At 41.6% G+C, this 17380-nt stretch overlaps 1 protein-coding gene across 8 annotated transcripts in view; it reads right to left on the bottom strand.

Moving 5' to 3' along the window:
* Sgms1 (sphingomyelin synthase 1) overlaps positions 1-17380 on the bottom strand; it is a 256971-nt gene that overhangs the window by 16003 nt on the left and 223588 nt on the right. For all 8 annotated transcript variants that reach the window (XM_028764013.1, XM_028764021.1, XM_028764014.1 and 5 more), the window contains one exon: positions 3930-4047. In XM_028764013.1, coding sequence (XP_028619846.1) covers positions 3930-4047 — 118 coding nt within the window. The remainder of the gene's footprint in view (positions 1-3929; positions 4048-17380) is intronic.

The raw sequence follows: 17380 nt of genomic DNA, 5'->3' as shown, positions 1-17380 counted from the left end.
CACTTGCCATAGGCTACACTTGCCATAGGCTACACTTGCCATAGGCTTCTGGTGTAAGCCCGGCACACACATACCGCATGGGTACAGGAAATAGCTTCTTTTATTTTTAATTCAGGAAGTGAACAGATCCACTTCCCTTTCCATGTTCCCAGTGACTGATCACTGTTGCAGCAACATCTGACAGGAGGCTTGCTCTACATGCTGACCCATCGTCTCATGACTACTGCTGAAGCTCTGACATTCTTGGGAGAGCAACTTCTACCATGACCATAGTGGATTTGTTGCAACAATTTTCTGACAAGCTGCCCATTTTGAACCCTGATGTTGAGGAAAGTATTAGGTATACTAGTATGGGGGAGAATGTGGAACCCCATTCACCATGGTGTAACCAGGTTTAAGTTCCTCGCTCAGCAGAGCTCTAAAGTAAAGCTTAACGGTCTTCCATTAAGTTTAGTAATAAGTGAAACTCTACCAATATCAGACTTGAAGAGACCTCAGATCCAGAATATCCAGTTCACTATATAAGCACTAAATATTCAATATCTGTGGACATTTCATCTATATTATAGGTTTTACCATCATTCAGAATAAGATAAATCACAAATATTTATTACCTAACCCTGGTTTTCACTTCAACTTGAGACTTACAAACCTAGCCATCATAAATATCATCACTTGGCTGTCTCTCAGGTACTAGTATTCTTCCCAAAGTCACTAACCCTATTTCCTTCCCACTTATGATAATTCCAGTGGTAAAACCAGTCACTGAAATTTTTCCCTTCCCTGTCTTCTCTTTGTCTAATCACTGCCATTTGACCCCATAAACAAACACTGCCCTGTCTGGTGTTTCTTTCCCAACTTCAGGGTTAGTGACTTATCTTGATCCTTTTATGGTACCATTCCAAAATTTCATTCCATCAGGTATGAGCCTGAACCAGGCAAGTTTTAAGGTGCTTTCAATGGAGTGTATGTATCTCTACTGGCTCATCCCATGTACCTAGACATAAAGCTACTTAATGCAGACTGTCCAGTGGAGGAACATGACAGTCCCATGCCCACTTTGGTCTTAGAGGATGACGGCAGTTTGGTGGTGAAGACATCTTTGACAACAAGTGACCTTCAAATGAGGCTCTTTATGATTCTGATTCCCTTTGCCTAGTGACTAAAATGGGCAGGGCTGGGCTCTGAGGCTTGAGTGTCTCCCTCTCCTTTTTGACACTGGTCCATACTAGGCCATTCCATCATCTGGCAGAACACAGATTCCCAGACTTAATCTGCCACCCAAGGGTTCTTTCCAGCTCTTCTATCTAGATTCAGACAGCTTTATGTTCTCTCCATGAAGAATTCCTGACAAACATGCTAAAACTGAATCTTATCACGTATCCAAAGACAATTTCCTGTTGAGAGAAAGTATGAGGCGAGAGAACAAGTGAGCTGACATCACAAGAAACTGGTGAATGTGGGCGACATCAGGACCAAGGGTCTGCACTGCCATGGGGAGAAAGAGACAGAGAGACAGAGAGACAGAGAGAGAGACAGACAGACAGACAGACAGACACAGAGACAAAGCAACTGTTATGTAAAGAGTCTGGATCCTAATGAATGCAAACAAACTATCAAAACTGCCTTCAAGATAAGTGGACATGCCATGTACTGATAACTGCCAATAAAAAAGAAGTATTAATTCTGTTGACTAAGAAGAGTATAACACAATAAAATGTCCACTTTTCCAGTGCGTGCTACATCTGTGGTGATATAATGCTGACATTGTATATTTGTTCTCAAAACACTTGCAAAACAAAGACGAAAGATAGATGAACAAACAATAACAAGTTGTAACAACAAGTGAATCTGAGTGTTGAGAATAACAGACTTCCTTACACTAGTCTCTCTACACTAAATACATTGGAAAATTCCAGAACAAAATAAAAAGTTGTATTCCCTGGGCTAAATCCTGCATTAAAAAAAATTTTTTTAAAGCTGTATTCTAAATTCTTTTTTCTTATTCTACAAAATAAGTTAGTCTGAGTTTTAACTACGGTCACAAAGATGCTGTACTAAGACGCCTTCGACGGTTCATTTTTAAGATGCTGAGTAATAGAAGATTGCCATAAAAGCCTCACACTAGTTTAGATTTCTGGCTAATACTTGGGTGACACATTTGAGTTAGTTTCCATGCCATGCCTGCTATCTCTGCCTCTATCAGCAAAACCTGAGAGCTCTTCTTAGCCATGGACTGTGGTTAGGTACACTCCTGACTCTGAGTAACCACAGATCACCAACTCAGGACTTGAAGGGCTGAGTGGAGATGCCGACACCCTCACAGAGGCACAGCACTAGAACAAGGGAGGGAAAGCAGCCCCTGGATGCAAGGCTTATCTTCAGAATTCACATCTTTCTACTTCTTTGCAGCAACTTTATCAATATACATATTCTTTCAAGAACTGAACTGCAGCTAGATGGTGCTGGCAAACACCTTTAATCCCAGCATTTGGGAGGCAGAAACAGACAAATTCCTGTAAGTTTGAGGCCAGCCTGGTCTATAGAGCTAGTTGCAGGACAGCCAGGGTTACTCAAAGAAACCCTGTCTTAGAAAAAAAAAAATCAAACAAACAGAGTTGAACTGCACTTAGGTGTGTATCACAATTGTTAAGATTACAGTATAAAACATTTTGTTTATCAACTAGACTCTTATCAAGAGTTGTGGACTCTCAATAACACAGTATTTCCAAATATTAAATAGATTAAAGAATGAATTCTATAATCTGGGCAGGGCAAGTTGATTTTGGGAAGCTTTCACAAAGGATAAAAACAGGATGTGAGGCTGGCTTCGTGGGAAGGACTGAGGAACAGCAAGAGAGGGTTCAGAGAAGAAGGGCTGCTGATAAGGTTCTGTACTTGGGACATCTGCTCTCCAGAGTTCAGTGAACCTTGGACAGAGTCAGGAAAGTAACCAGCCATCTCTGTGAGAACGTCCGATAAGTACGGGAAGAGAGAAAGTATAAAGGGAAACCAAAAGGACCTCGAACTCCTATCTTAAAGACTCCATTAACAACACCCAGAGTGAACACTGAAGTCCCCTCTCCAAAGCCTCTCTGAGAGGATGACTTCTTTGGCAGGAAAAGACTTAAAAAAGGATGAAACCAAAGGCAACTGGCTATCTCAGCACAGGGTTCAATGCAGATAAATGATCTCAAAGTATAGTATTTTTTATTTTGTATTTATAATATACATTAAATATATTAAATCTATGTTTTATATGTTTACATTTAATATATATTAAAAATCAAGAAATCAAGGCAAGAACTTAGCCTTTTTTTCTTTCTTATTGTACTACTAAAGAGCTTTAATGTGTTAAGGAATTAAGTCTTCTTTTCCTATTTGATGACATTCTAAAAGCTTTTCTAGCTAAAAAATCTTTTCCAAGGTAACAGTTACTTGATTCTGGGAATAAAGGACAAGTTCAAAAACTTCTGGGCTACAGGAAAACAGATGCACGGGCCCCACACTCTTCCCAAGAACAGTGTCATACGAATCAGCAGAGGTCTGCCAGGGGCCGGAGGTGTGCTTGTCTTGCTCTGCTGAAACGATTGATGGCAAGATGGAAAAGAAAAAGTGCCAGGGGAAGCAGCTTTCTGTCTCAGCGGAGGAGAACACACCCAGAGCTGCACTGAAGGAGAACATATTTAATAGTCTGGCAGAAAGCAAAGAGCTCCACCCCCATGCAAAGATCCCATTTGTTCTGAGCTGGGAGGAGTTGGCAAGGCTAAGGAATTCTGAGAAGGGTGTGGCTGTCTAGTCCTATAGTTTAGGGACATTCCCAGATGAAAGTGAGTCTGAATCAGTTTTCATCTTTGCCTTGGTCTAAGATCCCCAGGGCACGAGGAGAAACAAACAAAAATGGGAAATGACAGGGAGGAGTAGTTTACCTTCGGAGAACAGTTGAAATGCATGCCAGGTACTGGGAGTGTAGTTACATACATTGTAATACACCGATACAGGTACAGCGTGCCAACTATGCAGAAAAATCTTCTGCTAATAATAGACCTAGAAAAAGGGAAAAACAGGGCAGATTCTCAGTCAAGAAATTCCGCAGGTTCATTTACTCAAAGTTTTCAATGACCCAACAAAACAAACCCAGAAATCTAATCAAGAGCTTGAAATCAGAATGGTACAAGCATCACTAGCAAAAGACCTGGACAGGGCATTTTAGACTAGTGTCAGTTGCGCTTTATTTAAAAAAAAAAAAAAAAGAAGTGCTGTTAACTGGCTAAAAGGAATCACAGTGATCCACAGTGCCCCAAACTAGGCTTTACAGGCCTTAAATCTGAGTTGTCACTCAACTGATGGACAAGCAGAGCCCGTTCTGAGTGGCCAGTGTCTGTGCAGCACTGGTGGCAAATATTTAGCATCTCTGTTCAAACAGCAGAGGTCCTGAGAATGATGTCAGAACGAGAACTATAGATGTTTCTACTATTTAAGAAGTCAGCCGCTCAACTGCTATAACAGTATGCATAGGAGACGGTTAAGAAAAGAACCATAGAAGACAAAGCTTCTGGTGACTCTGCTGCCTCAGACACTACTTCCTGTTTCTCAGAATAAGTAAAATGGGGACAAGAGACCTAAAAATGATATCTGGAAATCCCTCACACACCGGAGGACTAGACAGACAGGTGCAAAATATGAATAAGAACAAGAACCACTAGTTTCTAGTGAGTGGGATGGATACCTGTATATACCAAGTCATAGGAGTTCTTCAAGGATCAAAGCCCATCTGTTTCTTAGACTTAACCTCATTAATGTAGTCCTAAGTGTCCTTAAATAAGAATCTTCATCCCCTCTCTATCTCCTGTCTGGCCAGTGGGCTAGAGTAACATCCTGTGGCTCTTTTCTTTCAGGCTTGGAAAGTTCAAGTTGCCCTGGTGAAGTGTGAATTAAATAAAAAGGAAGATTTAGGAACACAGGAAGAGTTTTCCCTTAAAACTAGTGAACACCTGGTCACTCTACCATTATGTACTGTGAACTGTATCTATTTTTGCTCAAGATGGGTATGCTGATTGAGTATGGAGGTCAAATGACATTGTCTCACTACTAATTGCTGTTTTAGTAAGATGAAATGAGTGATCCACTACTGTGTGACCGTGTGCGTGTGCGTGTGCGTGTGTGTGTGTGTGTGTATGAATATGAGTGAAAACAAACTTTCTATTCCTTTAGCAGCATATCGCTGGTATACACACAGTCCATCTAAGTTAATTGAGGACTGGTGAAGACTAGTGGGCATTGTGTCTCCTTCTCTAGGTTTCAGAAGCTGGATCAGAACTATTGCAGTAACATTGGCTTTAACTGTTTCTCTTACTCTCCTGTTCATTCGTATCTCTCCCGATGGTTAAGAATTTACTCTACATAAAGCTGTCTAGCAGAGGCGTGTGTCACTGGTCTCAAGTCTAATGAAAGCCACAATATAATGAAAACCAAAGTCTAGAGATGTCAGTCAAGAATACCACAAGGGCAGTGCCACTGTGAAACGAGCAGTGTGAGCTGTTGTGGCCAGACTGCATGTTAAAATCAGAGTGTACATGTTTCAAAGGACTGTACTCCTGGGCACTCCTTCTCGAAACTCAAGAATCCCACATACTTAGACTCCTTTGTCAACGGTTTTTAAATTCATGATATATCTTTAAAAAATAAAAAAAGGAGCTGTGGAGCCCAATCCCACAAGTCCTGGACCTAAGGCTCAGGAATCACTGTGGAAGAGGGAACTGGAAGACTGTAAGAGCCAGAGGGTTAGGCGTGTGCTGTGAGACTGTGCCTCCTGACACTCAAGTCACACTCTTAAGTCTCACCTACGTGACTGCCTAAACATGAGCTGGACATGGATGGCACCAATAGACACAAAAAGTGAGTGGGAAAGACCACGAAGCACCACCCCTACACAACAAAGGCTCCCTATCCCTACACAAAGGCTCCAGGCAAATAAGACATGCTGAGGGCGGGAGACACAGTCTTCCTCCAAGACAAGCACACTGATGAGTTAATCCAGTACCAAATGGGCAGTCCTGAAGACATACACTCAAGTAACATTATACAGACGGAGCAGTTGTGTTTATGTATTTTGGAATATATATGTATATGCATGTAGGTGGGCAACAACAATTAATGACAAAAGAGGCCATGAGTTTGAAAGAAAACAAGGGGGGGGGGAGTATATGAAAGGGACGGGAGGGAGGATAGGGAAGGAAGAAATGATGTAATTATATATTCTCAAAAATAAAAATAATTTTTTAAAAAGAAAAAGACTCACAGAAGAAAGGTTCATGGGATATTACTAGAGATTAAGCAAATGCTAACAAGAGTCAGATGCCGGATGTAATTCCCCAACTCCCAGGTATTCATCAAATGCCCAGAAGTATGTCGTTCACGGTCAAAAGTTGGCATTCCTATCTGCTCACACTCTGCCGCAATTATCATGTCACAGATTATATCTGCGAACAGATAAGTATTGTTCCTTATTATTTTGCATATCAGGCTCATTTTTGCTCCCCACCTATCAAATTTGCTTATAAGAAAATAAGAGTACAGGTGTTAATATTTTACATACAATTCAGACTTGCTGAAAAAGCATGCTGCCTCCAGTGCAAGTGACTTATAAAGCAGTGTTGGGGTGGGGCTGTGTTGGGGTGGGGCTTCAGGTGTGGGAGGTTGATTGTTCAGGGCCTTGAATACAGGCAAGTACTGTCTCACTGAGCCATGGCCCTGGGCCTGCTACTAAACTTTTTAATATCTCAAATTTTAAAAGGGAACAGAACTTAGAATCTGATTTTGTGATCCAATGACCAGGCTGAATGAAGCAGTATCAGACTGTCCCGGCACATAGTAAAAAAAGTTTTAAAAAACTAAAAGAAATATGGCCAAAGAAACGAAGAGACTGTAAAGTTCAATTAATACTGGAAAGTGTTTTGGCTCCACAAGTTATGTCTTTCCATGAATGCATAGAGCAGGACATGCGCAGTTCTTGGCTTAGAGTAGAACTTGGGCTCCCTGAAGAAGTATATCAGCACAAACATTTGGTAGTATGCAACGTGTCTCCATTCCACACATAGACCCCCAAACACGGCTTCATGTATCCCAGGTCTCAGACTCCCTGTGTAGCTAAGAGTGGCTTTCAATTGCTGACTCTTTCCTCTATCACTAAAATGCTGAGCTGATAGACAAGCACCAGCACACCCACTGCTGTTTGGCTCAGAATTAAGTTCCTTTATTTCCTAAGCTCTTAAAGACTAACACATTTAAACAAGTATAGATAATGGCCATTCTGACCCCCCAGAGTTACTACTATTTTGTATTTTTCCCATTTATTTCTAACCCTTTTCTTGGATGTAGATTTTATCACCTACTGCTTTCTGGAAGCTCTTGGCTTTTAGAAACAAATACATCCCTACACAAAACAGTGGACCAAGCATCAGATTCACAACTAAGAGGCAGCAAACAAGGAAGATGGCATGCAACAGGATGCCAAATCAGACGGAGTCATCATGGGCAGAGTTCAAGGTTCCTATGCAACTCAACTTTGATGCTCAGTGTGATTCCAGCATGCAACCCATGGGGGACCGTCACTGGGCCACAGCAGGACTACCACATGCTAGCTAGCTTTACTTTTAACAAAAGATTTTCTTGGTGACCTCAGTCATTTCCATAAATTTCCTATGAAATTTGCTTCATCAGAAAAAGGAGGAGAAGGATACTATCTTCCTTCTTAGTAGGGAAGCAGGCTAGCAATGAATGCAAAGGCTATGGAACAGAATTAAGAACGGGGTATCACAATACTTACTTTAACTTACCATTTTCTTTATTATAAGAGGTCAAAACTTGCTTAGAAAAAAAGTGAGGAATTTTGCCAGATCTCTCCTTCATGCCTTTAAGGTCTGTGCCGTCTACTTCGTTTTGTATGTGTGAGTGCCTGCATTTATGTATGTGCACGACATGTGTGCCTGCTGCCTAAGGAGATCCGTCAGATCCCTGGAACCAGCATTCCAAGTGGCTCTGAGTCACCTGCTGTGAGCACTCAGAACCAAACTCAGGCCATCTGCAGAGCACCCCGTGTTCTCTCGTCACCGCTGAGACATTTCTCCATCCCCCATTTATTTCTTAAAACGACCCACTAATGCATGGCTATGATTATTATTTCACACAAGGCAAAACTGAGTTTCATGGAGTCTAAACTGAAATATAATTACACAAAGCAAAATAATTACGAAAAAAATGCTTCACATTGCATGTGAAAACCCATTTTGAGTACCCACAGGTGAGTTAAGATTCTATTATACTTTAGATTTTAAACTTAATTCAAATTTTTCAGCTCATGTTTTGTGTGATATTTTCTATGGACTAGAACTCTACAAAACATTTTGATAATTTCCTTATCTGGTGGCTGGTCTCACTTGACTCACAAGCTAGAACGGCGGGACTTCTGAGAAAATGCCTCCATAAGATCTGGCTGCAATGTATTTTCTTAATTAGTTATTGATGAGGGAAGGGTCAGCCCATTGTGGGTGGTGCCATGCCTGGGCTGGTGGTTCTGGGTGATATAAGAAAGCAGGCTGGGCAAGCCACAAGAAGCAAGCCAGTAAGCAGCATGCCTCTACAGACTGACTCTGCATCCGCTCCTGCCTTCAGGTTCCTGCCCTGTTTGAGTTCCTGTCCTGACTTCCTTTGATGGTGAACAGCAATATGGAAGTCTAAGCCAAATAAACCCTTTCCTCTCCAACTTGCTTTGTGGTCACAGTGTTATTTCACAGCAACAGAAGCTAAGACACCTTATACCACAATAACTACTAAACCACTGAGAATCTAGTAGTTTCGTGAAGGCTTCAAACAATAAATGTGTCATATCCTATTTACTTGATCATTCTTATGTCTTCTCTTCCTTAGTCCCCCACGGCATCCAAATTTCCAGTGACCTTTTTGGTATCTATCTGTCCTCAATGAAACTCTTGTCTCTCTGTGGTCTAGTGTTTGTGGGACTCTCAAATTCATGCTAAAATTCAATCACCAGTGATGACATCCTGAGGCTGGAGCCCTCAGGGAGGAGATAAGTGTCTATTTAGGAGATCAAAGCGTGCTGGCTGGCATTCTTCCACCACGTGAGAACATGGTTACGAAGAACAGTTAGAGATCCAGGGAAGATTGATCAGCCTTGGACTTCTCAGCCTTCAGGAGGAAGATATATACTGTTGCTGAGAAGAATCCAGCTTGTGGTGTTTACTTATAACAGCCTCAATAAGATTACCCTAAAACCCACTCAAGATCACCTTCTTTGAAACCATCAAATGGCTGTCAATTTTATTATGCATACACTTTACATCCTTCATGAGGACCACACAGCCTTAGGTCTTCCTTGCCTCTGTCCACCGTTGCCTACCTAGCCCCACTCCCACCTTTCAACAGAGTCTCTAAACTTCTACTTTATTATCCAAAGTTCTTTGACTGCTACCTGCAAAGTACCTTCTACTGTAGGTAGGACCTCTGTGACAGTGACTCTCTGCCTGGACTGTATTCTCCCTTTCTAGATGCCTGCCATAGATATTCAGTTTAGAGCTGACCTCCTCTAAGGAAGCTCCATTTCTTTTTATCCTGTTTTTATTTTTATTTTTTTTTAAACTTCTTCACAGCATTAACATTCACAACCCCAATGAAAGCAAAATAATGTATGTTTCTATTGTTGGTGAGATCAGCACAGTTAGCAGAGGCACCAGCACCAGAGGACCATACTATTCTTGTTTGGAGCTTTGTCTTTCACTCCTAACAGCCCTTCCCCATTTCTGTCTTATCTGCCAGACTTAATCTGCACAGATGCTCACTGTCCTTCCATCTTACATCTGTGGCTTTTTTTTTTCATTCACATTTTCATTTAAAATGTTTGCTGAGATGGCTCTATTCAATCAGGTCTGAAAATCACAAGAGATCAAAGACTGACTTCTGCTACCTCTCTCCTTCTCCTCTCTTGCTCATCCCCAACACAGAGCTTTCTCTACTCAGTATAGCTTTCAAATTTCCAGGGCACCAGAACGCATGCCAGGAAAACTGCAGGCCTTACACTCAGGGCTGCTAAGGGGAAACTCAAATAAAAGGCTAGTCCAAGGGATGAAAGGGCAAGGTCGAACTTGCAATGAAGAAATCCAAAGCAACGCTTTCTTAAAGGATGTTTAGAACTCACCTAGCATTTGGGCATCTCCACTGGTAAAATGGTGGAATGACTCCAGAAACGCAAGCTCCCAGCTCAGAATGCATCTATATATGTGTAAGGCCTTCTCAACTTTTAAAAATCCAACTCAAAGAAATTTCACACCTTTGGTATCTGCATCCTTATCTAGCAAAGATCAATATTCTACCCCTTAGGAAGAGACTTAGGAGCACTGAGAGGTTTTAGTACCAACTGGGCCAGCAGTGAATCAAAGAATCCCCATAAAACCCAGGGCTCTAAGGGCTAGCTGCAACACACCTTGGAAGAAGAAACTAGTGGCCATATGCCTAACCATTTGTTCTCCTGTTAGGGTTAGGAAGTAGCTGGGCAGTGGTGTTGCCCACCTTTAATCCTAGCACTTGAGAGGCAGAGGCAGAGGCAGGTGGATCTCTGAGCTTAAGACCTTCAGAGTGAGTTTCAGGACAGCCAGAGCTACACAGTGAAACCCTGTCTTGAAAAACCAAGACCAAAACCAAAAAAAATGGTGAGCCAAGTTCACAAGGCCACTGTGGTCTAGAAAGGAAGTACTGGCTTTGGAAGAACAATTAGGTTCTATAAAGACAATGGCTTCAGTGATACCTGAGGCAGACCAGCAATGATGCTGATATACTCTCAGAGTTGACTGACCAAGGGAAATAGACCACAGAAGGCTCTAGTGACACCCCACATAGGAGGTGACAGTGGACGTGTGGCAGTGGCAGAGGCAGTGAGAAGCCTCTGATTTACAGACTGGGTGTTGGGTAAAACAATGGTATCAAGGAAGAAAACTCAAGATGTTTGGGTTGAAAACTGGGAAGGATAGAGCTCTTTCCTAAGAATGATTTGGGAATAGTGCCAGCCTGTGTATAAAGGACTCTATGAAAATGCTGTGAATTTATTTCTATTCAGCATCATAACAATATGGGATAAAAATGATCGCCATTCTCATCTTATAGGTGAGGAGAATTTATATGTGTGTGTGTGTAATATATAATATATAATATATATATATATGTGTGTGTGTAATATATAATATATGTGTGTGTATAATATATAATATGTGCGTGTGTGTGTGTGTGTGTGTGTGTGTGTATGTGTGTGTGTACACACACATACATATAGCACCAAGGAGAGATTATTTAGCTTATTTGCTCATGAGTCTGTCTAGCAGCTAAAAAGCCTGATATCTTTGTGCTAATATCAGCACCTGGTAAGGGGTACGTTGCTATATTACTTCCATGTTAGAGATCACAAAGAAAAGCAGAACAAGCCAGCTAGCCAGGGCCTCTCTGCTTAAAGAAGGTGGGAGCCCACCCCCGACTCATTTAGCCCCATTGACCTCCTAAAGGCCCCACTTCCAAAGATCATTAACATACATTTTCGGGATTAAGTTCCAACATGTGAATTTAGGAGGGCATATTTAAAACAGTATCACTTACCATTATTAACCTGACTATACACAAGATCATCCCTAATGTTGGATTTAGTGTTACAAATAAAATCTTAATTTGACTCTTAAAAGGCTAACACAGAATAACTTAGTCAAATTGCTAAGATTAATTAATTTAATGGTTATCCAGGGAACTCTAGCTCTTATGACCTGGACTATTTAGGTCATGAAACCTAAAATGGCAATCAATCAATCAATAATAAAATTCAGGGGAGGTGAGCCCAGGTAAGACCATGTGGAAGAGAATCTGCTCAATTTGTCTCACAACATTCCTAGTAAAAGAGAGGATGCTGGGAGTGCTCATGACCTGGGAGGAAAGGAGTTCAGAGCAGGTCCCCAGGAAAGTGGGAAAGCAATTCAGACCTGAGCCTAGAAAGATGATGGGACACAATCAAACGGAAGCAACAGTGACAACAAAAGGGAACACACAAACTTGGTCAAAAAACAGGTCAGAGAACGAAGTTGGACAGGCCTGGTGTGGTGGTTTGAATAGAAATGGCCTTCATACACCCATGTGTTTGAATGCTTGGCCCATAAGGAATGGTACTATTAGGAGGTGTGGCCTGGGAGGAGGTGTAGCCTGTTAAAGTATATCACTGTGAGGACAGTGGTACACAGTCTCCTTCCGCCTGTGGATCAAGACGTAGAACTCTGAGCTCCTTTTCCAGCACCATGTCTGCCTGCATGCCACCATGCTTCTTGCATGACGATAATGGACTAAATCTCTGAAACTATAAGCCAGTCTCAAATTAAATATTTTCCTACATAAGAGTTGCCATGGTCATGGTGTTTCTTCACATCAATACAACCCTAACTAAGACACCTGGGCAATCAGCTTTGGTGGAGTATTAGGTCTGCAGGATTAGGGACATTTGTTCCAAAGAGGTGGTTCTGACGTACAAGACAGCATGCAGCTAGGACCCAACTAAGTACATCTGCTACAATGTACAGGGAACAGACATGACATGACAGCTTTAAGGGTTGGCAAGAGCTTCCTGGCGTCACATTCAAATGTCTTCCAGATGAAAAGCAGCACACTGTGTTATTGTAGAAACACCGCGCTCATCTGGCTTTACTCTATCTATCCACTGCATGTGCTAAGACAATACATCTGCAGCCAACGTTTGCTATAGTAGGAAAGTTCAAGAGGGGGCTTATATCGAAGAGCCTTCACTCTCAATATACATTCTTATGGGGGATGTGGGACCAGTGAGCAGACCCTCAAGTCTTGGTCTAACTTCACTGAGAGAAGAGAATAACACCATGTATTTTAAAAGGCTTACGGAATCAGTGATATAATCCATGTAAAAAATTGTTATTCAAACAACAGCTATTTTGGAATCTGCCCCTTAAATGATGAAAAGAGTTTTTTACATGGAAGAAAATTTACAGAATAAAAGACACTGAGTAAACACATAATAGATTCAGCTACACATAGCGGGAAGAGAAACAAAAGAAGAAACAGAAGAGACTATACTGAGCTGTTCTCTTCTTAACTGATGGAGGGAACTATGGCAGCTTACTAGCCAATCAAATAATGGGGGAGGTATCTAAAAACACTGCAGCAACATGGGAGGAGTTTGTGTTCCTGAGTTTGAACATCTGAGGCATTACTATGAGGTCAATGAAAGATTTCCCTAGAATTTACGTCTACAGAACTTCTTTGTTCTCTGTTGCACCCCCACTATACCTGTAGGAGGCACAGAGGTCTTTATACTCACAGACAAGCACTAGGGGAACTGTAATCTTAAACACACAGGACTGTTTCTTTGAGGGAAGAAACACATAAACTCCTATCTGACCCGAAGGCTAAGAATCAATGAGGTTTATATATTGATGACCTTTGGCACTATCTTTGTGGCTGGAGACTCCTCCTCCAGACCCTTATTATAAGCTTTTATTTCTCAGTGAATCTATAGGACCCATCACTATGGACTTTACAAGGAGTTTCAACATACTAATATTTGATCTGTATTTAGCTTACTTTATTCATTCCTCAAAGAGATTTATGTATGCTTTGTAGTGCATGTAGGACAGAATGAATTAGTACTAGAATACATTTTTACCAGATTGTACTGTACTTAAATATGCCTATAGTAAACTATTAGGGGTCAGACTCCAGAAGGTTGAACTAACACTGACTAGTGAGTTGGGTTGAAGCAAACTAGCTTCTTGCTTCCTGCAGACAGTCACTCTGCTAGCCAGACTTCAGAGACCGCTGCCTATACCCTTTGCAATAATGCTTGGTAAATAACTAACCAGAAAAGGAGGTTGGAAGGCCAATTAGAGAAGAGCCTTCTGGTCTACCATGGTATAAGACTAAGTGCTGGTAAAGTGAACTGACCCTAGGAAATGGCTCTTCTGGAACTTCGAAAACACTGTGTGTGTGTGTGTGTGTGTGTGTGTGTGTGTGTGTGTGTGTGTATGTGTGTGATATTAAACACACAGGATTGTTTCTTTGAGGAAAGGAATACATAACCTGATATCTGCCCATATATCTATATATATATATGCATGAATAGAAACCTGGGAAGAACTATTTCACATCAAACGTTCTACATCAAGTGCTTTAAGGATTTACTTAGTCGGGCTGGAGAGATGGCTCAGTGGTTAAGAGTACCAACAGCTCTTCCAGAGGTCCTGAGTTCAATTCCCAGCAACCACATGGTGGCTCACAACCATCTGTAATGGGGTCTGGTGCACTCTTCTGGTGTGTCTGAAGAGAGCAATGGTGGTGTACTTATATGCATAAAATAAATAAAGAAATCTAAAAAAAAAAAAAGGATTTACTTAGTCATTACCATCAAAGACAAGATATTGTACTGACAATATCTTTGGTCATAAACTATGATGGAGACTAACAAGTACTTTGATACTCAGGCACTGAGGGAAGTGAACTAGAACAAAAAAAGACAAATGTTAGTGGATAGTTCTATTTGTTAATAGCAAACAGATCTAAATGATTAAATTAGCATCTGACGCACACTGTTGGCAATCATCCCAAAGAGCCTGCTCTCAAAAATTAAATTCAAGTAGTAGAAGAAAAGGGAATGCTATAGTTTTATGGTGGTAAAAATCTACCAAATATACAAGACTCCCCAAACCACAACTTTGGTTGGAGATGGAAATATGAGGTAGTGTGACACAGTGCTTTAGCATGAGCAAAGTCCTAGGCTCAGTTACCAGCTCCAACAGCCTACTCCCAACTCCCTATACACACATACACACATACATACATACATACATACATACATACATATATACATACATAAACACACACACACACACACAACACACACACACAGAGGCATACTTTTAAAATTGAGATTGAAAAAGAAGAAAAGCCCAGTGTTAAGAATACTTCTGCTCTTGAAAAGAACCTAGATTTCAGTTCCTAGTTTCCAAGTGACAGCTCGGAACCATCCAAGAATTCCAGTTTTAGGGAATCTAATACCCTCAGGCACCAAGTATACACATGCCACATACACATGCATGCAGGCAAACACATATACTTAAAAACACAAGTCTAAAAAAACAAAAATCCAAAACTAGCTTTTTCTAAAGAGATCTCTGACCACAGAATACAAACTGTTGCTAAACACTAAAAACCAATCCTAGCACTGTGAAAATCAGCCCAGAAGTGCAACACTGGGAACTGCATGTGTGGGGATACTTTTAAATGCAAATGTCCAACAGGTCATAAGCAAGATCTGTCCAGTCATTTCCCTTATCCTTCTCTTGAGATCAGTTTTCATAGAATTCATTCAGTGATCATTTCCACATAGTAACTAAGCCCACTGTGACCTGCAGCTCACTATGTAAGCTTCTCCCTTACCATCAAACATCTCTACCACTGAGCTCTTTTGAGTCCATCCTGCAATCCAACACACTTCTTCTTTTTGTTTCAAATATTTACACTACCAATGGGTTGCTACTAGATATATTCAATACATACTTAGAAAACCTGCCCCTCACCCAAATGACTTACTCTACTCTTCTTAGGTGAAGGTCTGGCCCTCAAACTATAACTAAACATAGAACAGGATATAGGCTACTTGTCTTTGTTCCAAAGACAAAATCTACTCAACAACAGTTATGAGAATCCCTGAATTAGTGGAATCTCCCTCTGTAAGTCACATATAAAAATCAGGGTTTCATGGGCAGACCCAAAGCCTTGTATGAGAAACAATGTAACAAACCAGCTTTGGTCACTGTGGTAATTGGTGCCTCAGACAATTCTCTGGACTTAACTCTTCTAGCCTATTATCTACAAAGTAGCCATATCATTTTAAAAAAATTTTAGTGTATTAATTTGGGGTGTGTGTGTGTGTGTGTGTGTGTGTGTGTGTGTGTGTGTTTATGTGGGAGTCACTACTCTCCTTCTACCATATGGGTTCTGAGATCCAAACTCTAGTTTTAAGGCTTGGTAGTAAGTACCCTACCCGAGCATTTTATTTTGCTGACCCTACATAGTTTGTCCAAAGTGTGTTTATAGCATTACACACCAGTGGCTTACACACTTTACTGGTTCCATTTGAGGCCCTGTCCATACCTCACTAGAGTCTTATGGCACAGTTCTCCCCCAGCTTACTGGGCCATTACAAATACTTTGGGCTCAATTGAGCCAGAGAAATAAATCCCAGCCTCATATATTTGCTGTATCTCCTATCTGGAACATTCTTTCCCAAATACTGACTCAGGATTGTCTTCCGTTTGACTCAAGTGTCTACTAAACTCCTCTCTCACCAGTGCCTTTCATAGTTACCCAATCTGAAACTATCACCTAGCCTTATTTCCAACCCACTGAGCCCTCATGCTGACTGCCTGTCCCTAGGTCCCTTACACTAGCTGTTGTCACAGCCTCAGCTGGTGACTGCCTGCCTCACTCTGCCCAGACTCACCACCTCCCTAGCGCTCTCGACTCGCTCAGCGCTGCTTGCAGACAGTGGGTTGCTCACGGACTTCAAGGTGAATGAGAGGACAGAGTTAAAAGGAACACATAGTGTTTGTATGTCCCACGCTCTGTCACAGGCATTAAGATACAAGTGGGAGTGAGGGACATGACATCCTTTTCTCCTTTAAGGAAAGTTTTAAAAAACAAGAGAGACACAAAATTGACAGAATGGAAAGTGATCTGAGCTTCAGGTGTTTAGAGAGATCTGGAGGAGCAGAGGTAAAACAGGGCAGACTTACACTCTGTTGTGGGGAGAGCCCTGAGCTCCAAAGACAAAAAGTTATTTCTTCATCTGATTCCACAGTGTGGATCCCCAGTTAGAAATGAAAAGAGGAGACATGCCTAAAAATAGGATTGGCAGCAGTCTTTTACACAATGCCAAATGAGTTTGGTCTACGTTTCTAGAGACGGGATGAGGGGTACTGGTGGAGATGGGGAACAGGTTAGGAAACTTAGCTCACAGATCTGGTTTTGGTCAAGGAGAGGCTGAGGCACCCAGATCACACACACTCAGCCTAATAAGAAAACCGGACTTGGAAACTACAGTGCTGCCTTCTCTGTGGAGGGTCTGCAATGTCCTCACAGAGTGGGGCCGCAGGGAACATGCAGGAGTGCCTCCATGTTAGTGGAGAGACGTACAGAGACGCCCAGGCCTCAGCTCTAGCCGTCTGCAAGCTCAGAATGTTCTTTATGGTGCTTTCTTAAAACAAGGGGTACCTGGTTTGCAGTGAAGTCTGACACAAAGGCAGAGATTTCC

This window comes from Grammomys surdaster, unplaced genomic scaffold (genome assembly GCF_004785775.1).
Source record: "Grammomys surdaster isolate TR1022 unplaced genomic scaffold, NIH_TR_1.0 141, whole genome shotgun sequence".
NCBI lineage: Eukaryota > Metazoa > Chordata > Mammalia > Rodentia > Muridae > Grammomys > Grammomys surdaster.
The sequence above is the reverse complement of the archived record's forward strand: the minus strand, read 5'-3'. Positions and strand labels throughout refer to the sequence as shown.